Raw genomic sequence first — 27,363 nt, 5'->3', positions numbered from 1 at the left:
CTCTATAGTAAACTAATTAAATTTCTTTAATACTAAATGCAAGGCAGTGTTGCATAGAGGTGACAGTAGTGAATATCACCTTTTGGAGACAAGTTACAATATGCTGTGGTCTCAGATATCACTTTGCCCTCAGAAGTTTTTTTCCTCAACTTTAAAATGGAAAGTCTGGGCCATTTACTCTCTTAGGAAATACTGAGGTGCACTATGTATCAGACACTACATCAGTGCCTGGCATACATTAGTGAACAGGACATGGTCACTGCCCTCAAGGTGTTTACAGTCTAGTGCAAGAAGAGCACAGAAGAAATTACATTATACTCTTCCTCATAAGCCAACCTGGAATGAGGACACAAACTTATGAATCTTATGTTTCAAAAAGTTTTTTATCTCTAAAGATAAATGTATGTAAATATCCAGGGGACCAAACCTGGTCACTGGCTACAGACAAACTTTTACCTAAGAGGATAACAAAAGGCAGGCATGTCTAAAAGCCTGATCAAAGTTCTTAAGACTGCTCAGCCTGCAGACCTAAAAGTCTACACTCAAACTTTATTTGCTGCACGTGATAAGAGCAGGAGCTAGGGCCAGTCCTCCAACTTTATTAATAAGCATCTGAATCACCTACAGGGCCTATTAAAACACAGACCAGTCGGCAAAAACAAAACAGGGAGGTAGCACCAGAAGAGTTTATTTCTTCCTATGATCTTAGATACAGGGCAATGTCGTAAATATTTTATCTGCAACGTGAACTGGGAAACAGAACTTTTAAGGGAGAAAAACACCACCAGATACAACTTAGGAATTCTAGGTTGTGGAACCTGGTGCTCATTCACATACCATTAAGAAATTCAACCTAGAGAAAAAAAATTAACTTTTCTTCCCCACTATACTTATTTTACTCACCGCAAGCATTTTCATTAAAAGTTCCTGTTGTTCTTTTATTGCTTGATTTTTAGTGCTCTCTTCATATTCATAACCATTTTTAGCTAAATAATCAAGGTGGTTGTGAAACATAACTGAACGCCAGTACTGTTCCTGCAAAAGTGGAAAAACTGCTTAGAGCCAACTATCAGCTGAATACCACGCAAGTGTTAAACATTTATCATATGACACCAGTTTCTGAATAAAATATTTTTTGAAATATTCCTTTCTACAGCTTATTTTACAATTCTAATGTGATATTATGGCTTGACTTTATCTTCTATCCTTAAAAAAAAAAAAAGGGAAATACAGTGACCCTTGAACAATGCAGCAGGTAGAGGTGCCTACCCTCTGTGTAGTTGAAAATCTGCATATAACTTATAGTCAGCCCTCCATGTATATGCGGTTCCTCCATATCTGAGGTTCGGCATCCTCAGATTCAACCAATCTTGCATGGTGCTGTACTGTAGTATTTACTACTGAAAAAAACCCATGTATAAATGGACCCACACAGTTCAAACCCATGTTCTTCAAGGGTCAACTGTATATAGCATTTTAAAGTTTCCTAGCTATCATAGTTGATGCTCAGAGAACTTGGTAAACTAGATTTTTATAAGCTGATTTGTTTCTTGTTTAGAATAACTAACTGCAAGATATCGAATGACTTTTGATGACGCAGGGCTAGGAGTAAGGTGAGGCAAGCCTGGCACCTAAGGGTACAAAATTCATGAAGGCATTGTCCTCTTAGGCACTTGTCCAAGCCCGAGAGTGAGCGCCTTACCCTAGGGAGGCCCTGACAGTCACACCCATTTACCTCTTAGATAAAGTCCCTGGAAGCAGCCCTCCTCCCTCAAAGCTACTGCTATTTCTTTAATTATAAAGTAATGAATACTCAACACTGGTCATCAGAATAATTTTAAATGTCTGTGTCAAGGTAAGATTTGTGCATACCTCCATTTGTCCTTTCTCTGTGGCAGTCTGACAGTAAGGAAGCTTAAAGGGTAATACAGCTACAGCAGGGCGTGGAAGGGTGGGAGGAAATCGAGAACCTTTGCAAGGAATACACCTGTCAGGAAAGAAACAGTCTCACCATAAAAACTTTCCAAAATATCATAAAAACTGCTACATTATAAATTTTCCAAAATTAATAATTTGGAATAATAATATTCCAATAGCTGGCTTAATAATATACAAGATTCCTCTTTTAAAAAAGTACTTTAGGCCTGATTAAGTATCAAAATTATCCCTCCACGTACTTCAAGGACTTCAAAAATCCCTCCTCACATCAGCTTTATTAAATTAACAATCACTAAAAGTGAAATCAGCTCTTTTCAGATTTTCCTTAGCAAAATGCCCACTTCCAAAACACAGAAATTGTGCCGTAAACACTTGTCATGGGATCCATGTTACAAAACAGATCGCCCTAAGATAAAATGCTGATAAAGCATATTCACTTTCATTCTTCAGTTTGGAAATATTGGTACTGTTGGTAGAAAGTGTCATATAAGAGAAAAAGAGGGTGAAATGTCCAATAAGTGTTTATTATTAGATATTGGTGAGAGTGAAGCAGAAAATCCATTATCATTATAAAAAGGTTATACTGTACATCTGCTCTGCTAAATGAAGGGTTGCCTTATGCGGTAATAGTTCCCTTGGCAAGGACTTTTCTGACTAGAATATGTAAGGCACTCATATATGCCCATCAGGATTGAGTACTAATGCAATTTATGAATTAAAAAGTATCCATTCATCAGAGTGATTTAAAAGAGTGAGAATACTCTTTTAATGTATTTACTCCAAATTATTTATAAGAAAAACATAATTGCATACTCTAAGTACTATAGACAAATTTTCTAATTTTCATAAAGTCATTTAAAAAACATACACCCTTGTTCAATGCTTACTAACAGCCATCCGGTAATACAGCCTTTTAATCAGGGCTTTAAGTTATGACTTTCTTGAAGGAAAATACTAAGTAGAAATTAGGCCCTTAGGTTTAAAATTTTTTTCATAAATATCTTCTAATATTATCAAATGTCCACTAGAATAGTTAAAAAATAAATAAGTGGCATTACCCAGGAATATTACATAGGCTCCCTTTCTAGTAAGATTTAAATACTCCCTTTCCTTCTTTTTGCGAAAATATAATAAAAACAAACATGTTTTTAGAGTTACAATATTTTTTAACATAAATCCTCATTTCTTTCTACCTCCTCCCCTTTTATGATTTCACATAAATCAGTGGTTTTCACCACATAGTATGAGGTGGCAATGTGAATACTGAGCATTTGAAAAACCTCTTGTAGTAATTCTGTTATGCACCTATTCACAAAACCATTTTAGTCATGCAAAACGGAAGACAGAACATGTGCATTCAGAAAGGACGAGTGCAATTACATATGCATATATGTACATTAACAAAACTAGGAGGAACATTGGGAATAATCTTAATTGCCTTAACATTCTTTTTTCTATAAAGTGACTTAGACTCTGTTTAAAAACATTTTACAACTCGAATACTTTATTTAGTCATAGTAAGCAATTATCATAAAGAAAAATTGATAAGGATTTTACTAATAGCTTTTTTAAAGCCACATTTACATCAAAGCAGAGCACCAATTCACATTTCTTATCCTTTTCTTAGCTCTAAAGACTTGAAGTAAAATGACCTTTTTTCTCTGTTAGATATCTCTTTCATGGAAGAAGAGGAAAAAACAAACTCATTTGACTGCTAATTTGATGGGTTCTGCCTACAATGAATGAGTTTCCTGGAAACTGTGGCTAAACCATTTGGAGGATAAAATGTGAAAAAATAAACCACAGTTTACTAAGGAGACAAAATTACTTCAATTCCTTTCCAAACAAATCACAAAATTTGTTCTCTTATATTAAAGAGCTGAAAAATATCAAACTGGAGAAAACGGGGGCCAATGTCCAGAATAAGTTTCTAAGAGTTAGTGAGTTTTGCTTGTCGTCTGTGTTGCATGGGACTCTTTTCAGCGTTCGAGGGGATTTAACTCTTTTAGAGCACTGACTCAGGAGTAGATAATGATTTTACCAGCCAACTCTTCCAGGCTGCTGGCCCAATTTATCTTCATGTTGCATAGGACATGTAGTCAGTACTTTTAGCAAATGCTTGTTAAATGAACATAACTTGCAAAAAAAAGTCTGTTTTCAAGTGCATTAAATAACTCTTAAGAGTTTTTAAAAACCAAAGAGAATGCCTGATATGAAGTGCCTGCATAAAATATCGTTAAATAAATATGTTCTAATATCAAAAAATAAAGCAGAATAAGGTAAAAAACAAAACTAAACTAAAGAGAAAAGGAATATTGATGTTTGTAGAAAGCAAATTAGATTGTGGCACGAAAATTAGTAAACTCTCAGTTATGTATTAACCAGTGGTGACAATAAAAAAAATCTTCAGAGGAAACCATAAAGACAATTTCTGCTAAACTGAAGTTCATTTCAAACAGAGGTAGGAAATCAGATATGCTACACATCAGTAATTAAAGGCAGGTGTTTTGTACTGATTCAAATGAATTTTAAAAAATCATTTTTAACAAAATGTATTTCCTCACCAGAAAGAAAGCATAAATACTGCTGAATCTGGGTTAGAAAATGTATTTTAAATGGAAAGATTATAGAAACAGATAATCATTAACCATGAAATACAAGGCTAAATGCCTTAAAGTAGTGACGGTAAGAAAACTACTGTTGTTATTAACAACTGACATTCAATGAACACTCACTAAGGGCCAGGCACTGTTCTAAGTACTCCTACATCACTTCATCTTCACAGTAGTTCTGTGAGATGGGTACTAGCTTCATCCTGATTTTAGAAATGAGGAAACAGAGGCACAGAGAGTCTAAATGTCATGGCCAGGGCTACACAGTGAGCATTTCAGCTAGGATGCTGCAGCAGGCTCCAGCACTGGACCATTATGAAATGCTGCCTTTCCAGAGGAGCAAGTGGTTTGCTATCTTTACCACGAACACTGAGAGCAAACGGAAGTGTGAGATTTAAATAAATATAAGAATGAATTTCTTTTTTTTTTTTCGGTACACGGGCCTCTCACTGTTGTGGCCTCTCCCGGTGCGGAGCACAGGCTCCGGACGCGCAGGCTCAGCGGCCATGGCTCATGGGCCTAGCTGCTCCGCGGCATGTGGGATCTTCCCAGACCGGGGCATGAACCCGTGTCCCCTGCATCAGCAGGCGGACTCTCAACCACTGTGCCACCAGGGAAGCCCAAGAATAAATTTCTTGATAGCAAGGATAATTAAGTCTCATTAAACACAGTAGCAGGCTACTAAAGATGGTTGTACAGTTTTCTTCCCTGGGCTTTCACGGACCTCTCTAACAATAGAAAGGAAATTAATCATCCTCTACGTGTGACTAAATGTAAGGAAAGCTGGTATGAGAAGCGCAGTAGGCCATACTGAGAAATGTAACTTCCAATCTTTGAAAAACATTCTTATTCAAGTTGATTCTTCCAGAATAAAGCCAGGAAAAAATGAAAAACATTCTGATCAATTTATCACAGTATATACAAGTACATATATTTTTCAGCATTATCTTCTCAGTGTTTCAAATGTCAGCTGTATGAGATTCCCCTCAGTAATTCAATTATTCCCCTAGAATAAGCCAGTCCTTAAGGGATAAGTTTATTCTTTCAATCTATTTATCAACTCAACTTCCACTGTTCCTGTATTTCAAGAGAAAATATAGGAACTTTTTTGCTACTAACTAGCTGTGTGATCCCAAGTTACTTAATCTTTTTGGGCTTTAGTTTTCTCACCTGTAAAAATTGGGGAAAAGGACCAGGAGTAAAGGCAGAGCACAGGAACTAGACCAAAAGAAACTGGTGGTTCTCATTTTTTAATCCCTGTAGGGCTGCTGAGCTATTGCAAAATGACCATGCATTCACAAGGGCACCATGAACTGTCTGCAGAATGAATAAAAGAGTTTCCACTCTATGTACTAGAATTTTCACATGCATGTACATGATGTAACTTATAATACAAATTTAGGTTCAAATATAATCTTTAGGTCTATAGAAACTTCCTGCTATTATGGATTTTCTCTATCAACTGATACTCACTGTACAAGCTGCTATCATCTGTAGTTCATGAAATGCTTTGACATATAAAAGGACTCTTATGCTTAAAAATGTCAGGAGCCACTGGCCTAGACAATTTCTAAAATCCTTCCAAGTCTAAAAACTGTAATTTAGAGTCCATTATTTTTTTTATCCCATGTTGAAAATTTTTTTAATTAATTAATTAATTTATTTTTGGCTGCGTTGGGTCTTCGTTACCGCACGCGGGCTTTCTCTAGTTGTGGTGAGCAGGGGCTACTCTTTGTTGTGGTGCACGGGCTTCCCATTGCGGTGGCTTCTCCTGCTGCAGAGCACGGGCTCTAGGCGTGCAGGCTTCAGTAGTTGTGGCTCACGGGCTTCAGAGTGGAGGCTCAGTAGCTGTGGCACATGGGCTTAGTTGCTCCGTGGCATGTGGGATCTTCCCGGGCCATGGCTTGAACCCACGTCCCCTGCACTGGCAGGCGGATTCTTAACCACTGAGCCACCAGGGAAGCCCTCCCATGTTGAATTTAAGTTAAATGTTACCAGCTGTAATTATCATGTCTTTTAATGAGAGTTAAAACTCTTCACAGATCTTAACTATAAAGCAAGTAAGAAAAAAAAGCCAGCTGCACAAATTATTAGGGGGTGTAAAAACTGAACTTGATAAAATAGTTTTAACATTAAATGAAAAACCAAAATTATTCATTGCAAATGAATAACTTCATGTACTTCCTTAAGATAATAATATTAACAAACAAAATGAATCATCTTACTTGAATAAACATTAGATGGAACAGTAAAAATCCTTCTAGGTTAAAAACTAAACCTCTGATTAAGATAAAATATGAATTCTTTCATTCAAGTTACTAAAAACTTGATTCCTGGAAACAGACATGTAAAAATATCCCTGAGAACAACCTACACTCTAAGAACTGTTAGAAACAGTTAACTAGGGACTTCCTCGGTGGTGCAGTGGTTAAGAATCTGCCTGCCAATACAGGGGACACGGGTTTGAGCCCTGGTCCTGGAAGATCCCACATGCTGCAGAGCAACTAAGCCCGTGCACCACAACTGCTGAGCCTGTGCTCTAGAGCCCGCGAGCCACAACTACTGAAGCCCGAGTGCCTAGAGCCTGTGTTCTGCAACAAGAGAAGCCACCACAATGAGAACCCTGTGAAGTGCAACGAAGAGTAGCCCCTGCTTGCCTCAACTAGAGAAAAGCCCGTGTGCAGCAACAGAGACCCAACGCAGCCAAAACTTAATTAGAATTTTTTAAAAGTTTAATGAATTCCTTCTGATACTAAATATGTCAATAATGGACTATCTGGAGACTTTGAAAACACACGACATACAGAAAAAATAACCAGCAATTCCTCTATGATTTTCTACTAAGCTCAATTTCGTATTCTTTAAGAAGACTATGTCTTCTCAAACATCCACACTGCCAACCAATGCCTTCAAAAATACCCTCTATCTTGCTTCAAAATCTGCCACCAAAACAGAAGGCATCAGACAAGAATTCCTGCCACCTTTCATCCACTAAATCTATCTGCATTTGCACCTATCTTCTTCCCTCTCATTACACCTGATAAAACATCTTTAAAAAAATCATATAGGGCCTCCCTGGTGGCGCAATGGTTGAGAGTCCACCTGCCGATGCAGGGGACACAGGTTCGTGCCCTGGTCCGGCAAGATCCCACATGCCGCGGAGCGGCTGGGCCTGTGAGCCATGGCCGCTGAGCCTGCGCGTCCGGAGCCTGTGCTCCGCAACGGGAAAAGCCACAACAGTGAGAGGCCCGCGTACCGCAAAAAAAAAAAATCATGTATCTATACCACATCTTCTTTATCCATTCAGCAGCTGATGGACACTTAGGTTGCTTCCATAACTTGACAACTGTAAATAACGCTGCTACGAACACGGGGATGCATGAACCTTGTCCACTTAGTGTTTTTGGTTTTCTTCAGATATATACCCAGCAGTGGAATTTCTGGGTCATTTCTGGGTTTATTTTTAGCTTTTTAAGAAACTTCCATACTGTTCTCCACAGTGGCTGTACCAATTTACATTCCCAACAACAGTATATGTGGGTTCCCTTTTCTCCACACCCTTGCCAACATTTATTATATGTGTTCTTTTCCATGGATTATACTTCAAATAGCAAATACCAGTTTTTCAGAAGGATAAATCCTAAAGACAGATTCACTGGGTCAAAGGGCATATGCATTTCTAATTCTGGTAGTTCTTGACAAATTGCCTTCCACAGGGATTGTGACCAACTTACACACCCATCAGCAATACATAAACGTGGTTATTTCCCCACAGCCTCACCAGCTAAGAGTGTTATCAAATTTTCAGATTTTTCTAATTTAATTGGTAAATAGAGAAATCTCTTTTTAGTTCTCATTTGTGTTTAATCTTACTTCAAGTGACATCAATCATCTTTTCATATATTTGAAAGCCATTTTAATTTCACTTTCTGATTATTGCTTCTTGAAATAGTCTCCACTTATAGTTTCTATGACATGACCCTCTTCAGGAGATTTTTCTCTTAATTGCTTAGTTAATCTTCCTTTTTCTCATTCAAAAGCTTCTACTCCAATAACTGACCTCTAAATGCTGGAATTTCTTTGGGGTTGGACTGATACCTTTTGTCTCTTTCTTCTCATTTATTACTATAACTTTATATACCTTCTATAATCTAATGATTCCCAAATGTATATAACCAGCCAAAATTTCTGAGTTTGAATCATATATTCCAATACCTTCCTTTTTTTTTCTTTTTAAACTTAAGCATTTTCTCTTTCTTTTCTTTTTTTAAATTAATTAATTTATTTTTGGTCATTTTGGGTCTTCGTTGCTACGAGCAGGCTTTTCTCTGGTTGCGGTGAGCGGGGGCTACTCTTTGTTGTGGTGCGCAGGCTTCTCATTGCGGAGGCTTCTCTTGTTGCGGAGCACGGGCTCTAGGTGCGTGGGCTTCAGTAGTTGTGGCATGCAGGCTCAATAGTTGTAGCTGGCGGGCTCTAGAGAGCAGGCTCAGTAGTTGTGGTGCACGGCCTTAGTTGCTCTGTGGCACGTGGGATCTTCCCAGACTAGGGCCCAAACCCATGTCTCCTGCATTGGCAGGCGGATTCTTAACCACTGCTTCACCAGGGAAGCCCCCAATACCTTCTTGATATCTTCCTTTGGATATTGTGCAGGCTTAACACACCCAAGAGAGTATTCATTTTTATCTTCCTTATTTCTATAAATGGTACAACTCTTTATCTAGTAGCTTTAACTAGAAATGTAGGTGTCATTGATTCTTCTCTCATTCCCAACCCCCAAACTACCAGCAAATCCTGTTTCTATCTTGAATCTGCTTCTCTTCATTTCCACTTCCCCACACTAGTTCCAGCCTACTCCGAATGACAGAGTAAGTCCTAATCCTTGTGACAACTAAAAACAATACCCCACATTTCTAAACATCCCTAGAAGAGTGGAAAAACCCCTGGTTGAAAAATTGGTCTCCCTGCTTCCAGTCCTACCCTTGCCAATCCATTTACCACATACATTTTTCTTTTTATAGTATAAATCAGATTATATCATTCCCCTGGATAAAACACTTGAATGACTTCTTGTTATACTTCAAAGAAAATCCAAACTTCTCTATCATGGCCTATAATGCAGCCTATGTCTAACTTACTGATACCAACTTGGATTTATATTCCCTGCTACCTCTTGCTTCTTTGTACTCCAGCCATGTTTACATCCTTTTAATTCCTCAAACACACCAAGTTCTTTCTGAACTCACAGCCTTTGTACATGCTGTTTACTCTTCATGGATTGCTTTTCAATCCATTCTTCCATAACAGACCCCCTTGGCCACCAGGTCTCATTCTAAATACTACCTCCATTAAGAGTCTTCTATGACTGGGACTTCCCTGGTGGCGCAGTGGTTAAGAATCCACCTGCCAATTCAGGGAACACGGGTTCGAGCCCTGGTCCAGGAAGATCTCACATGCTGCGGAGCAACTAAGCCCGTGCACTATAACTACTAAGCCTGCGCTCTAGAGCCCGCAAGCCACAACTACTGAGCCATGTGCCACAGCTACTGAGCCCGCAAGCCTAGAGCCTGTGCACCATAGCGAAGTGTAGCCCCCACTTACTACAACTAGAGAAAGCTCGTACGCAGCAACGAAGACCCAATGCAGCCAAAAATAAATACATAAATACATAAATTTATTAAAAAAAAACGAGTCTTCTATGACCATACTATCTAGAAAATGCTCTTCTGTTATTCTTTATCATGGGTCTGCTCAGATTAATGGGTAGTATTTATTCTAATAGTAATTAATATTTAGTTGTTTCTGTTATCTGTCTCCCCAATCAGACTATAAGCTCCATGAAAGCAGAGACTTCTTTGTTCACCAAGTATCTGTCCAATGTCACTGACAGTCTTATAGACCAAGAAGATATCTGGTGTCAAAAAAGAGGTAAATACTCAACACAATACTGAATAGAGACTATATGTACTGAGAATTCTACACTTGCAGTCAACTACTAAATTTCTACTAGCCCACTCCCCTTTAACAATAATTAAGCTAAAAATCTCAAAAAGCAACTAAATTATATATTCAATTCTAAATCAAAGTTTAAAATAAAAGGCTATAATAAAAGATGAAATGTGATGTTTACCCCAAACTCCCCTCCCTATCTGGCTGAAATAATGCTAGTCACACTAATAAAATTGTTTTCTTTTCTTTTTTTTAGGCCATGCAGCTCGGCTTGCAGGATCTTAGTTCTCCGACCAGGGATTAAAACCATGCCCCCTGCAGTGGAAGCGCAGAGTCCTAACCACTGGACCTCCAGGGAATTCCCTTAGTTTCTATTTTGCTCAATAGGTTCCAAGTCAAGCAACTGGTTGAAAACTTCAAAGTGAATGTAAACAAATTCCTAATTTAGTGAATATGGAACGCAAGTAAATGAGCTAAGGTTAAAGATTTTAAAAATACCTTTAAAGATAAGCATAATAAAGAATTTCAAAGTACTTTTTAAAAAGAGTCAACTAAGCATTTTCTAATAGCCCACCTCAGTTGCTGGGGATTTTCATGGATACCAACCACCCAGTAGTGATCAGATTTTCCTTTGCAGTGTTCTCTTGTGTTACATACAGGAGTCCATGTATGACCAAGTCCTCTGTTAAGCATTCGAACAATGCCTTCTGAATCCACGTAAAATGGGGTACCTATATACCAACAGAAAAACAAATCACTTGGAAACATAGCTACATATTTGTTAAATAATCTTTTTCAAATACACACACCAATCAATCAACTTTCAATTCAAAAGCAAAACAAAAAACAAACAAAAAAACCCAAACAAAAAAAATCCTCCCAAAACCCAAAAGGCAAATAATCCAAGATTATTTCCCATAAAATTTCACTAACCACATAGAGTAAGACCTAACTGAATCAAAGGAAAAAAAAATTGCATGTGATGTGACTAAAATTTATCCAAAAAAAAGAGGAAAAAAAACCCTGATCAATTCAGAGAAAACTATGCCACCTGCTGGAATACAGCAGTTTTTCAAAGCCAATTTCAGTAAAGAAGTTAAAATTGAGTCTGAAGTTTCCTTGGTCAAGACAGACTTGGAAAAATGAGGAGAACCTAATGCAAGGTGATGATGCAGAGAAATCTGTCTTTAGTACTCTTCTTCCTCCCCCCTCTCTCGGCCTTGTCACTGTTCTGTTCCCCAACAGTTCCCCACTGTTCTGCTCCTAGACTTACCTAAGAAACAAGTAAGCATCCCTGTTTCCCACCTACTCTGCTCCCATTTCAGGAAGTACATGGCAAATTCCCTAATTATCCTTTTTTTATCTGTGACTTCACACCCCTCTTACTCTGCAAACAGCCGTTTCCTCAGGGTCTAGATCTGATTGGTAACTGGGAGAAAAATATAAAGCTATATGAATGGAAGTTATTAATGGTCACATTATTAAAGCATAGTGACTAATTAATATCCCAATAGAAAACACATCCAGAAATGGTTGGGTTTTTTTAAAGACAAACTGGAGTTTCCAATGATGTAATTAAAGAGCATGAATCTCCAATAATAGAAATATTTAAGCCAGAAGACAGGGTTAACAAGTGCCTTAAAATAAGGTACTCCTCAGTGTCCTTCAAATCATGTCATAACCCACTGTTAAGTGAGTCTACAACAGCACACTGTTCAACAGAAATATCATGTGGGCCACAAATGTAATTTTTAATTTCCTCCTGCCACATGACAAAAGGGGAAAAAAAGTGAAGTTAATAATATATTTTATTAAATCCAATATATCCAAAATATTATCATTTTAACATGTAATCAATATAAAAGAATTACTGAAAATTTTTACATTTTTTTAATTTCATACTAAGCCTTCAAAACTTGTAGAGTATTTTATAGTTATAGCACATCTCAACTCAAATTAGCCACTTTTCAAGTGCTCTATATATAGCCACATGTGGTTTAGTGGTTACTATAGTGGAAATCAGTAGAAAATTCCTGATTTTCACGTAGAATCTGCTAAAAAAGCCAAAACTTGAACACTGATTTGTATCTCCTATTTGCTAGCTAATAAACTTTCAGAAAAATTTATTTCTCTCTTTGTAAGTTTTCTAATCAGAATTCTGATGAAGAGATCTTGTACATAAAACAGTGGCTACCTCGCCTGGAAATTCCAGTTTCCAGCTCTGCCAATATATTAAAATAAATAAATTTAAACATAAAATATAGACAATTTATCTTTAAGCAAATTAATTAGGAATAAATAATGAAGCAATTTTCTTCTTGAGAAATGACTTTAATATAAATGAATTTATCTTGCCTTCAGCTGAAAAGCCAAGCCATACAAGGTAGGATTTCCTTGTAAGAGGAAGAGGATCACCATGGAAAATTTGTTTTTTCTTTTTGCCCAGCTCCAGCAGTTGAACTCCAAGGCACTGATCCCCATCAAATCCTGTACCTAGTGAGAAAATGTAAATATAAATCAGGTATCAAAGGTTTTTTAGCTATGATGTAGTTTAAATTATTTTCTCTGAATTGAATTTTATTTTGTGATAAATTCCTAAATTAGCAGTACTTCTTATAGATAATCCACTTACCTGAGGCACCATTCAGGGATTAGAAGCAGAATAGTATGTTACATGGACTATTTATATAAAGTGTTTATAAGTGGTAATTCATTCACTCAAGAAGTATTTAAAGAGAGCTTACTTTGTACCAGGTACTGAGGCTACAATGGTAAACAAGACAAAGTCAGCGTTCTCATGAAACTCATATTCAGGTAGGAGAGGAAAAACTAATATAAAAAGAAAGAAAATACTAAGTGTCATGATCAAAGATGAAAATACTAATGTGATACAGAGTGTCAGACTGAGTGGCTACTTTAGATTGGACAGACAAAAGTGGCCTTTTGAGAAAGTGAAATTTAAACCGAGATACGATTTGCAAGTTGGAGTCAGCCATCCAAATGATAGGGGGAGGGGCACTACAGTAGACAGGGAAAAGCTAATGAAAAGGACCTAAGTTGGGAACAAGCTTGGTGAGTTTGAAGAACACAAAGAAGCCAGTAGGGCCAGAACCAGTAACAAGAAAAAAAGTGGTAAGAGATGAGGTTGAAGAGGCAGGCAAAGGTCAGATCATGTAGAACCTTGCCACCTGGGATAACAAGTTTGATTTTTATTCTAAAGCAATAGGAAGACATCAGAGGATTCTGAGCAGAAGAGGGAAGTGATTGGATTTGTTTTTAAGAAATCACCTAGGTTGCTATGTGGAGAATGGATTGTGGCAGGCAAGAATTGAAGCTGAAAAGCTAGTTAGGAGGTTATTCCAACAGTCCAAGAGATGATGTCTGGGTTGCACTGGGGTTTTAGTGGAGATAAAAAGAGACAGATGTGCAATGCGTTGTGTGAACTGACATGATAATGACTTTGCTGACAAAGTCAGAAATGTGGGGATGTGAGGGAAAGAAAGGATAACTCTTAACATTTCTGGCTTGAGTAGCTAGATTGATAGCATGCCGTTTACTGAAATGGAAAAACTAAGAAGCAAGTTTGGAGGGAAAAAGAAAGCCCAGAGGCTTTATTGTGACCAAGTTAAGTATGAGATAAATATCAAAACTCTACATAGAGATTTCAAGTCGGCAATTGGATATGTAAGTCTGGAGACACAAGGAGGGGGTAGGGCTGGTGATATTAATTTAGAAGTCATGAACATATAGATGTATTAAAGCCATGGGTGTTAATGAGATATCCCAAAGTAGTTTCTCAAACTGCATTTTTTGACCTGTGAGTCATGAAATCAATCCAGAGTTACAACCAGAATTTAAAGAAAAATGCAATCAAAAAGTAAATATTGTCCATGAGACTTTCATTCTAGTTATATCTGCAGGTATGTATAGAATAGCAACATAGAATATATTTCTCACTAGGGCTAAGCAGTCGAAAGACTAATAGCTCCTGACCTAGTGAAAGGAAGAGAAGGGGGCTGTGACTGCGCCCTGGAGTACTCCAGGTAAGAGGGGGGCACAGGAATAGGAGCCAGCAAAGGAGCTGAAAGAGTTATCAGCTCCTAAGGAAAAAAAAATCGGCGAGTGACATCACAGAAGCCAAGAGAAGAAAGTATTTCTGGTGGAATTATTTAAATAAATAAGCATAAAAAGATCATCGCTAACCTTAATAAAACCAGCCTTAGCACAGCGATGGGGACTGAGGACAGAATATGAAGTGAGGAAAAGGAGGCAACAACTTTTTAAGTCACATTCGAAGTTGCTTTGGTCCTTCACACAAGGAGTTAGTTTATTTTTTGAGGCATTTAAACTCTGATAATTCTTATAAGATATAGACATGGAAGCAATTAACCAAACTCTACCTTAGAATTCTTTCTATAGTACAGTTTTTCTATAAATAAAATGTTTTCATTTTCATTGCTATTAGTGAATACAACAAAATTCTGTACAAAGATTATACTGATTCAAATACTAAAATAAATGCAAAAGGAGATACAATCCAAAACAGAGAGAAAAAAAGCTTAAGTAATTTCCATTTTACTTCAGGTCATGGTAAAACTATAAAATAGTAGAAAAAAATCTACCTCTGTGATAAACAATGACAAGCTGTTCTCCATGTCCTGCCACTGACACAACAGGCCCAGGGAGACTGAAGACCTCTTTCTGAACACCTCCAATGGTAAACAAGCGAAGGAGCAAGGCGCTAGTGGCAGCAGCAGCCCATCCCTGACCAAGACATATGGCTTCAATATTTTCATTCTGAGGCATGTCTACTATCCACTCTTTGCTTGAATCCCATGAACTAAAGTGCAGGCAATGAAGCTTGCTAAAAAATTAAAACAAGACAGAAACAATCAAACTTTCACATTTGATATTTTATACATATATATAACTAATCATTACACCCAGTAACAATCAAATAGTTTATTTTTCTATTACACACAAATAATACAAAAATGGCTTTAAGAAAGTAATTATGAAATATCCTTAAAATGAACTATGTTAGGGCTTCCCTGCTGGCGCACTGGTTGAGAGTCCGCCTGCCGATGCAGGGGACACGGGTTCGTGCCCCGGTCCGGGAGGGTCCCACATGCCGCGGAGCGGCTGGGCCCGTGAGCCATGGCCGCTGAGCCTGCGCGTCCGGAGCCTGTGCTCCGCAACGGGAGAGGCCCCAACAGTGAGAGGCCGGTGTACCGCAAAAAAAAAAAAAAAAAAAAAATGAACTATGTTAAAACCATTAATAGTCATGTTACTGAAGAATATTTAAAGATACAGGAAAATGCTCACAATATATTGTTAAATGAAAAAAAGCAGGATAAAATCAGCAGAGTGTGATCCTAGGCTGCAAATACACACAAAAATCACAACCAAATTTTTAAAAAGGAAGGAAGCATCAAAATGTTAGGCAAAAAAAAAAAAAAAAAATGTTAGGCACAAGTCCTCTCTTTGCAAAAAAGAAAATTCAATATGGGAGAACAAAGAGAAAAAGAAAAAAAAAAATCATAATCCCACCAGCAAGATTACCAACCACTGCTAACCATCTGATTTGTGTTTCCAGTCTTTTTTCTTTGCATATTTACATACATGCAAGTTATTATGAAACTTAAGCTTCAAAACGTAGATACCATAGTATTTAGAATCAGAGGCAGTACTGACTTCCTAAACAGTAATTTAAAATTCAAATTTAAAATAAAGAGAGATGAGGGACTTCCTTGGTGGTCCAGTGGGTAAGACTCCGCGCTCCCAAAGCAGGGGGCTTGGGTTCCACCCCTGGTTAGGTAACTAGATCCGGCATACATGCCACAACTAAGAAGTCCGCGTGCTGCAACTAAAAGATCCCACATGCCGCAACGAAGATCCAGTGCAGCCAAAATAAATAAATAAATAAAAATAAAATAAAGGGGGATGGGAATTCCCTAGCGGTCCAGTGGTTAAGATTCCGCGTTTTCACTACTGAGGATGCGGGTCAATCCCTGGTCAGGGAACTAAGATCCCCCAAGCCATGCAGCTCAGCCGGGAAAAAAAAAAAGGGTGGGGGGGGGGTGGACCTAGATATTATCATGTTAATTGAAGTAAATCAGAAAGAGAAAGACAAATATCATATGATATCACTTATATGTGGAATCTAAAATACAACACAAATGAACATATCCAAGAAACAGAAACAGACTCACAGACACAGAGAACGGACTTGTGGTTGCCAAGCGGGAGGGTGGGTGGGGGAGGGAAGGATTGGGAGTTTGGGATTAACAGATGCAAACTAGAATATATAGGATGGATAAACAACAAGGTCTACTGTATAGCAGAGGAACCTATATTCAATATCCAGTGATAAACCATAATGGAAAAGAATATGAAAAAGAATATATATAACTGAATCACTTAGTTGTACAGCAGTAATTAACATAATATTGTAAATCAACTACACTTCAATAAAATATTTAAAAAATAAAATTAAATAAATAAAAGGATAACATTGTATATGACTCTGAAATAATATATCTAGGAAAACAAAGAGAAGAACAATGATCAATCAGGAAACCATAACAATCTTAACAATCTGAAATCAAAATTGCACATGGAGCCAAGGGGGAAGGGGGATGTGAGGGGATGGATTGGGAGTCTGGGGTTAGTAGATGCAAACTATTATACACAGAATTGGATAAACACTGAGGTCCAACTGTATAGCACAGGAAACTATATTCAATATCCTGTGATAAACCATAATGGAAAAGAATATAAAGAAGAATGTATACATATGTATAGCTAAATCACTTTGCTATACAGCAGAAACTAACATAACATTGTAAAACAACTATACTTCAATTTAAAAAAATTGCCATGGAAATAAATGTTCTAATTATGTAAGATATTCTGAGTTAGAGACACTGAGTCAACAGTGATTATTTTAGTAAACTGATTTAATTCAATAATAAAGTATTGAGTTGATTTTACAATGTGTAAATTAGGAAACCAATTAAAATATTAAAATGACCCAATTTGGTGTTTCTCAGGCTTTAATGCATACTCTATCATCTGAGGATCTTGTTAAAATGCAGATTCTGACTCAGAAGGTCTGGGTTTGGGTCTGTGATTCTGTGTTTTCAACATGCTCCCACGTGACCCACGCCCCTAGTTTGTGGACCATAATTTGAGCAGCGAGGAACTAACGTATCCAGTCAGAAGGATTTTAATTTCAAATCACCTGGGAGTTAGTAAAATCTATGATCAAGTGTATAAGCACTATGATCAGCTGAAAAAATTAACAGGGCAAACTGGCTGAAATAACAAAGCTGAATAAAATATTTTTTCTTCTTTAAAAAAAATACAGATTCTGCATCCACTGCTTTTCCATCATAATTTTCTTGTCTCTATATCTACCTACCTACCTAGCAACCAATATATCTAAGTTAAAGGTTTTCAAGTTAAAAAGTCAAAATGACAAATAGTACTAATAACATTTTTAGTGTGTTTTTCCTTTTTTTTTTTTAAAGAGAAGTTTCAAATCTAATCTATAGTGACAAAACCCACATCAGTAGTATTGTCCAAGGCTGGGATTAGATTAACTGTTAATTGTTAACAGTAGTTATATCTGAGAGTAGAATTCTGGGGGGAATTTTCATTTTCTAAAAATTCTGTACTACTTAAGCTTGCTTGTTTACAATTAATCCGTTTATTACTCTTATGTAAGAAGGGGACAAATAAGCAAAAACAGACATATGTTCTGAGGTATTACGGGTGTGCTGCTATTTGTACTAAACTCTTCCTTCTGAAATTCCATACTATAAAAGACATAATTTTGTTTTTTGTCTTACAAACTTTTTGTACTGAATTTCAACATTTTAGTACAACAGTTCAACGGTAACAAATTCTTCCTAATAATCTTGAATTTACCTTGCTAGTTCATCAGTGCTTTCACATGCCAACAAAACAGCTTCATGGGAAAGATCCGCTACTGTATAATTCAAAGTGTTTGCTAAGTGTGTTGCATGGTGTATGGAGGTATCATGGAACTCCACATCTATGGCATTGTCTTGCTCATCATTATAGCAGCGAATAATTCCAATAGAGTTCCACACCTACAAACATGTAAGGTTAAATACAAGTCTGAGAAAGAGTAAAGTTCTTAGAATCAACAGACTAAAATAGTACAAATTAACAAATAATGTAGTCTGTATCAGGGATTAAGTTATGGGAGCAACCACAGCTTACTTACCTCTAAATAGTTTTAGGTAACAGTAGTAACATCGGAGCAACAATTACTAATTATTCTCTTCCTCATGAGAAGAAGGTACATATATACTTATTTACTAGCAAATGGAATATTTTACCTAATATTTTAAAAAATTATATTACTGTCATAAAAAATACTTTACAATTCACCTTTGGACAACTGAACCATTAAATTCATCAAACAAAACATTTCAAAAATGTATTTACTTACAAATATGGCTGCATATTTCTTTTGGTCCAACTAACTGGTTTATAGTTATGGCATAAATATATACATTTTAAGGCAGCATAGGACTTCCCTCGTGGCTCAGTGGTTAAGAATCCGCCTGCCAATGCAGGGGACACGGGTTCGATCCCTGGTCTGGGAAGATCCCACGTGCCATGGAGCAACTAAGTCCGTGTGCCACAACTACTGAGCCTGCATTCTAGAGCCCGCAAGCCACAACTACTGAGCCCACGTGCCACAACTACTGAAGCCCATGAGCCCTAAAGCCTGTGCACTGCAACTACTGAGCCCACGCGTGGCAACTACCGAAGCCCACATGCTCTAGGGCTCATGTGCTGCAACTACTGAGCCCGCATGCCTAGAGCCTGTGCTCTGCAACAAGAGAAGCCACCGCAGTGAGAAGTCCGTGCATTGCAACAAAAGAGTAGCCCCCGCTCGCTGCATCTAGAGAAAGCCTGCTCGCAGCAGCGAAGACCCAACACAGCCAAAACTAAATAAAAATAATTAAACACACACACACAAAACAGGAATTAAAAAAAAAAAAGGCAGCATAAATTGATACCATTTGGAAAACTTGTCTTCCACTCATGTACACTACAGGCTCACACTACGCAGGGTAGGCCCTAGTGTTTCCTTTCCCCTACCACAAATACAACTATAAAGTATTTGACAATATTAGAAAAATTAAGATCTATTACTTGATGATGATTACTGATGGCAATAAAAAGGTTGTTGTTATTTTTTTTAATAAAACATCACCTTTAATATTTATCTACAAATTTATGCCAGGACCATACAATTTAAGAAGGACAACTGTCAAAGTCCTCAGTGGAAAACCTCAAATAATCAACAAATAAAAATATTAAACTTTTTTAGCTCTCAAACTTAAGACAAAAAGTTAATATAGTCATTCATCCATAAATATATATTGAATGCCTATTGTGCCATACCTTGTTCTAAGTGCTATCAGTAAACAAAACAGAAAAATCTCTGTGCTTCTGGAGAATATATTCCATTGGCATGGGGAAAAGAGGCAGATAGCTTTTTTTTTCATAGCACTTATCACCTTCTAATAGTATACCATACCAGTGGTTGCTTTCTAAAAAACACCTTCTAACTAGTGTGCTGGAATCAGTACAATCTCCTATATAAAAACTAATATGAGAAGTAAAGTTTGGAAGTATAGCCAAGAGGTACTACAAGATATACAGTCACATTTATTACGTTCATTATATGTCATTTTGCAAAGCAGAATTTTATTTAACACAACATTCAATAATAAGGTTGAAATAAGATTAAAACTGTGAGTTAACCATAAAATAAATCAAGCACAAAATTATAATCAATCAAAGTGTTCCAGGCCAGTTAACCAAGGTTTTTAACAAATATTTTTACCACACAAAATTAACTACAGTGAGATAAAATGCTTAAAAGTGAGATAAAACTATTTTAAAGTTACATGTAGATGAAAGGCTTACCATGAATCTGTGAGTGAGATGCAAGGGTGTAGAACCTGACTGGAATGGCTTTTGCCGGGGCGTTGGCATAGGACCATCATAAAATGGCCTTTGGGATGTTACAACTGGTAGATTGTGAATGCTGCCTGCCTGATCATCCTCCTCCTCTTCTTTGAGAAAACCAGAACCAGTTTTTATCATTGTAACATCTAGAAAACAAAGGATTATAATTAGAGAATCATAAATACCTATTACCTTGAAAAAGAAAAGCATTACGAAATCTAATAACCTTGTCCATTCATATTTAGTAATACTAACATTTTAATACTATTTGCCTCTTTCACTGTGTTAACATCTGCAGTGATCATTCAAAAGCAATGGAGGGTAAAACTGCTGGTACCTTAGCATGAATCAAAGCAGTGGCACCAATCTGTATTAGTAGTCAGTATATTGTTAATTAATTAATATTGTCAGTATATTGTTAATTAGTCAGTATATTGTTAATTTTATTAAATCTTGATCTTTGCATAGATTTTTAAAAAATGTTCTCTGTGTTAAAATGAGAAGTGTGCATAAAGAATTGTGATGGGGGATTTCCCTGGTGGTCCAGTGGTTAAGACTCAGTGCTTCCAATGCAGGGGTTGTAGGTTTAAAACTGGAGTTTTCAAGTGAAAATCAGAATAGTGAAAAACGTGTATCTGCCACCATGAGCTTGACTGCTTTGTAATATTTAAAAACTTCTGATGAGATTGGCGATGATACTAACAAATATTATTCTGGATAACGTGTCAATATTAGGAAGGTCTGCAAAGCTCAGGAAACAGTATTTTCCAAATTAACAATGCATATGTGAAAAAATCAAACATGGTAAAAGATCCATTCAAGTTAGACCAATGGATTTTAATGTAATAATAGAGTTGAAAAGTTCACCGAAAAGTTTTCAGATTCCACATTGCAAGTAATCTTTAAGAAATTATCATTTGTTGCGTTTTGGTGCAACATCGAAGAAGAATATCCGCAATTCTTTCAACAGGCTATTAAAATACTTCTGCTTTTTCAAACTACATATTGTGTGAGGCTAAATTTTTTCACATACTTCAAACAAAAACAAATATATGGCAGTAGACTGAATCCTGAAGCACATGAAAGAATCCAGCTGTCTTCTATGCTAAGATCTGCAAAATGGTAAAATAATATCATTTTTCTAGAGTTGTTTTATTTTCATAAAAAATGTTATTTTCATATAATGTTTATTAATGTTACTTTAAAATGAATATTTTTAAAATTTCTCAGTTTTAATTTCTAACATAGTAAATAACAATAAATATAACTCCACAAACAATTTTCTTTGGGGTCCTCAAAAAATTTTAGGAATGTAATGAGCTCCTGAAACCAAACATTTGAGGAGTGCTATCCTATAAACCCTATATGCTTTAAATGCAGCACAACTTACCACTGTACACTGGCATTTCACTTGGTAATGTTCAAATGTGTTAATTTTAGCATATAAGTTGTAACAGTCACTTTATTTAAAGGTTTTTCATTACAATCCCAGTATCTTTAACAGATACCAAACTATTCAGGTTACCTATTTCTTTTTGTTTAAAAATTTTTAATATTTATTTATTTATTTAATTGGCTGCACCGGGTCTTAGTTGCCACGTGTGGGATCTTTAGTTGCAGCACGCAGGATCTTTTAGTTGTGGCCAGGTTACCTATTTCTTGAGTTAGCTTGGTAGTTTGTGTCTTTCAAAGAATTTATCTATTTTATCTAAGTTGTTGAATTTATGGACACAAAGTTGTTCATAATATTCACCTATTAAACTTTTGTTATTAATAGCAGTGCTATCTTAACAGAAATATAATATGAGTTACATATGTAACTTAAAATTTTCTAGTAGCCATAAATAGTAAAAAGAAACAGGTGTAATTAATTGTAATATACTGCATTTAAAATATAATTTCAACATGTACTCAATGTAAAAAACGACCAAGATATTTTACATTCTCTTTTTTGTACTGTCTTCAAAATCTGGTTGCATTTTATACTTAAAACACACCTCAATTTGAACTAGCCACATTTTAAGTGCTCAAAAGCCATAAGTGGCTAGTGGCTATCATATTGGATAGTGAAGGTCTATGGGATACACGGTGATGATACCCCTTTCATTTCTTACATTAGTCATTTGTGTCTTTCTTTCTTGATCAATCAGGATAGAGATTTACCAGTTTTATTGATCTTTTCAAAGAATAAGCTTTCGGTTTTACTGACTTTTCTATAGCTTTTGGTTGTCAATTTCATTGAATTCTGTTCTTTATCATTTCCTTCCTTTTGCTCGCTTGGGGTTTAATTTCCTCTTCTTCTAGTTTGCTAAAGCAGAAGCTTAGATCATTGTTTTGAAACCTTTTTCAACATACGTATTTAATGCTATAGCTACATTCTACCAATACAGTACTGACTTTAAATAATAGTTTTAATAAAATATTGAAAATATTGATCAGTAAGATGGATCACCACATTCACAAAGTCAATTCATACCAACTGAGTTTTCATCATCTTCTAGGATATGACTTCGCTGTCTAGGACGACCTGAAGCCAGCATGAGGTCATCATCATCTTCCTCATCATTTATAATCCGTTTTGAAAAAGAGCGGGTTTCGACTGCATTGTCATTTAGAAAATCACCAGCACTACTTGTATCTTCTCCATCAAAAAGATCATTATAATCCTTTTCTACTCTGCTAGATACCTTGAACAAATTAACACAAATTAGAAAGTATTAGTGAACTACTTAAATAAACACAATTACTCAAAAGGCAATCTTTTAATATGCACCTATAAACTCTACCAAGTAAGCAAGGGCCTTGGTAAAAATAATTAACAAATATGTTTATGAGGATTGTATTATATTTATATAAGACCTAGTCCTTACTTAAATGCCTATAGTCTACGGATAAGGTGGAAGTATAAGACAGACATGTAAAGAAATACATGTGTATACACAAATATAAAGCAAAATTTTATTCCTCACAATCATTCTCCAGAAAAGAAGTCACCTATGAGTACTTACAAAGTCTCTCATTATAAGATATTCTCTCATTTACTTTTATTTTGAACAAGATACTGCTTAGGTAAGATGTTTACTTTAAATGATCTCAGTTAAAGCTTGTCTTTGGGGTATTTTTTGATGCTTATAGAAGTAAACAAATAGAACCAAAAGAAAAACAAAAGTGGCAAATAAATCCAACATTAATCATTGATTCCTAGGAACATGAACATATCATTGCAAGTACTGAATGTCACTGTAAACAATTTTTGAGATCACTTTAAAAAGTGAATAGTAAGCAGATACATTGTAAGGATCACAATCATTCCTACAGAATGAATAAAAACTGTACAATGTTAAGTCAATGGAAACTTATAGGTGGGTATAAAAGTCTAATGAGAACACTATTAATGGATTCAAAAGGGACTATATCACAAATCTTTTAGATGGAAGTGCATATAACTGTGTTCTGGAAAGTTGACATTTAAAGAAATGAGAGAACAGAAAAAATACTTCTAAATTCATATGTTTAAACAAATGATTTGAATAATTAAATTAATAACTATTGATAAATGCTATAAGAAGATATTTAACTATTTTATCCATAGTCCTAAAAGCTTATGTACTCAAGTTGGTCAAAAACTTTTTTCGGGAGGGGGCTTCCCTGGTGGCGCAGTGGTTGAGAGCCTGCCTGCCGATGCAGGGGACCCGGATTTGTGCCCCGGATTTGTGCCCACATGCCGCGGAGTGGCTGGGCCCGTGAGCCATGGCCGCTGAGCCTGCACGAACTTTTTTCGGACTTTCTTATCAAAAATGAGGGTTTTAACTTACGGTGAGAGGTGTTGTAACAGAAACATGTACTATGAGGAGTAAAAGCAAAAAGGAGAGAGTGGGCAATTCTGGATAGAAGGGTTAAGGTTTTATAAGAGGTGACCTTTAAACTAATATTTTTAAAATTTTTTTTTTTGGCAGTACGCAGGCCTCTCACTGCTGTGGCCTCTCCCATTGCGGAGCACAGGCTCCAGACGCGCAATTGATTTACAGTGTTGTATTAATTTCTGTTGATTCACTTATATGTATATGTATTCTTTTTCATATCCTTTCCCATTATGGTTTATCACAGGTTACTGAATATAGTTCCCTGTGCTATACAACAGGACATTGTTGTTGAACTAAAAATTGTTTCTCAATTTAATTTTCTTTTTTATCAACGTTAGACATGCATATAAATTAGTCAGTGTTATAAGATTTAATATAAAAATGAAAACAATCCTCTGCACAACCTCCGACTTACTTCTCTGCTCTCAATTGTTTCTTTTGATACTTTCCTCCACACTTGTAAATCATATTCCAGTGAAATTTTTTGATTTTTCAGTTTTAATTACCTATTTAATAGATGTTACTACCTTCTTTCTGTTAAGAAAGATGAGGATTTGGTGCCATTTTTCAACCACCACTACTTCCCTTGTATGCATATACACCATTCTCCTACTCCTGTCCACCCAATATAGATATATTCTCATTTTGCTTGGATCAACTTACAGTATTTAGATTTATTATGACCATGTAAATGCTATTCATAGCTGAACCCTAAAGCAAAGGAAATAAAAGCAAAAATAAATAAATGAAACCTAATTAAACCAAAAAGCTTTTGCATAGCAAAGAAAACCTTTGACAAAACAAAAGGACAACTTACTGAATAGGAGAAAATATTTGCAAATGATATGACCGATAAGGGGTTAATATCCGAAATACATAAAGAGCTCATACAACTCAACATCAAAAAAAAACTCAATTAAAAAATGGGGAGAGGGCTTCCCTGGTGGCCCTCCTGAGAGTCCGCCTGCCGATGCAGGGGACACGGGTTCGTGCCCCGGTCCGGGAAGATCCCACATGCCGCGGAGCGGCTGGGCCCGTGAGCCATGGCTGCTGGGCCTGCGCGTCCAGAGCCTGTGCTCCGCAACGGGAGAGGCCACAACAGTGAGAGGCCCGTGTACCGCAAAAAAAAAAAAAAAAAAAAAAGGCAGAAAAGCTGAATAGACATTTTTGCAAAGAGGAAATGCAGATGGCCAACAGGCACACAAAAAGATACTCAACATTGCTAATCATCAGGGAAATGCAAATCAAAACCACAATGAGATATCAACTCACACCTGTCAGACTGGCTATTATCAAAAGGAACACAAATAACAAATATTGGCAAGGATGTAGAGAAAAGGGAACCCTCCTACACTGTTGGTGGGAATGTAAATTGGTGTAGCCACTGTGGAAAACAGTATGGAGGGTTCTCAAAAAACTAAAAATGGAACTACCATATGACCCATCAATTCCACTCCTGGGTGTACATCCGAAAAAAACCAAATACACTAGCTGGAAAAGATACATGCACCCCAATGTTCATAGCAGCATTATTTACAGTTGTCAAGTTATAGAACCAACCTAAGTGTCTATCAACAGCTGAATGGATAAAGAAGATGCAATATAGATAGACAGATAGATAGATATTGGAATACTACTCAGCCATAAAAAAAGAATGAAATTTTGCCATTTGCAACAACATGGATGGACTTGGAGCTTAAGGTATTATGCTAAGAGAAATAAGTCAAACAGAGAAAGACAAATACTATATGATATCACTTACATGTGGAATATAAAAAATATAACAAACTAGTGAGTATAATGAAAAGAAACAGACTCACAGATACAGAGAACAAACTAGTGGGGAGAGGGGTGGGGAGAGGGGCAATATATGGGTAGGGGATTAAAAGGCACAAGCTATACTGTATAAAATAAGCTACAAAGATAATGTACAACAGGGAATACAGCCAATATTTTATAATAACTATAAATGGAGTACATCCTTTAAAAATTATGAATCACTATACTTCAATAAAAATAAAATAAAATAAAGAATTTCTCTGTTTTGGTTTTTTCTTACACGGATTCCCCAAAGATCTTCCAGTCTCCTGCCTGAAAAACATAAGACTGGCTGACAACACTCTGGGAGCCAAGTATGAAAAGTGAGCTGGGAATTTCAACGTTCAAGTATATACATTTTCATTTAATCCTTTTCAGTACAGTATTCCTCCTTCACCCAACACCACTCAATTGTACCCAGTGTCCCTGGATCTGAATCTTTGGGGACTCAGGCAAGCTAAGTGGCACCTCAGGGGAAATAATGAACAAAAACAAGGAAATATAAAACAAGGCAGCCTGTTTAAAGCAGTTCAGTCAGGCTGTGCAGCTAAGCATAAGAAGTATATAGTTAGCTCTAAGAGTTAAGGGAATTCATGACAGAAAAACTTAGGCTAAACTAAGTTACAGTTATTAACTAATTTTCATCTATAAAACATTTATTTAACTAAAAACACCCAGAACACCAGGATACTAAAAAATTACAGTTTTTCACAAAGGTATTCCTTGGAAAGCCATGAAATATTAATGGATATTATATGGAGGGAAAGAAGTTCCTTAGTAAAACGTATTTGGGAAACATTAGGTTAAACAAGTTTAAACGTTCTTTGTGATAGAGCATTACTGAACATCTAATAACATAAATTATAATTTTCAAAGAAAGTAATGTAGTTTGTGGTATTTCCCAAATTCATATGACCACAGAAAGACTTTGAAGAAACTGTTCTACCCTATTACTTATTACCTTACTGCTTGACATCTTTCCACTGGGATCACAAACATTCTCCAGGACTCCCAGATTTCCTTCTGCATCAGTATAAGCTATTTGACCACAAGTAGGATGCCATGACAGGCCACAAATTGCATAACCTTTCTCATGTTTCACCCTAAAAATTAAAAAGTGAATTCTTAAAACAATGTCAAGAAAAATATAAGCTATACATTTCTTTAGG

General features: G+C 36.3%; 1 protein-coding gene across 1 annotated transcript in view; it reads right to left on the bottom strand.

Annotated features, from left to right (window-relative positions):
• Positions 1-27,363, bottom strand: part of WDHD1 (WD repeat and HMG-box DNA binding protein 1) — a 56,222-nt gene that overhangs the window by 11,393 nt on the left and 17,466 nt on the right. Inside the window, exons 10-18 of the mRNA XM_082836221.1 lie at positions 27,156-27,297; positions 22,990-23,200; positions 20,472-20,659; positions 18,429-18,613; positions 15,119-15,360; positions 12,852-12,989; positions 11,071-11,227; positions 1,873-1,987; positions 904-1,035 (exon numbers count right to left, since the gene is read on the bottom strand). Coding sequence (XP_082692347.1) covers positions 904-1,035; positions 1,873-1,987; positions 11,071-11,227; positions 12,852-12,989; positions 15,119-15,360; positions 18,429-18,613; positions 20,472-20,659; positions 22,990-23,200; positions 27,156-27,297 — 1,510 coding nt within the window. The remainder of the gene's footprint in view (positions 1-903; positions 1,036-1,872; positions 1,988-11,070; positions 11,228-12,851; positions 12,990-15,118; positions 15,361-18,428; positions 18,614-20,471; positions 20,660-22,989; positions 23,201-27,155; positions 27,298-27,363) is intronic.

The sequence above is a fragment of the Leucopleurus acutus genome, assembly GCF_964270905.1.
Source record: "Leucopleurus acutus genome assembly, chromosome: 1".
NCBI classification, from domain to species: domain Eukaryota; kingdom Metazoa; phylum Chordata; class Mammalia; order Artiodactyla; family Delphinidae; genus Leucopleurus; species Leucopleurus acutus.
This window is presented reverse-complemented; position numbering and strand designations above follow the sequence as displayed.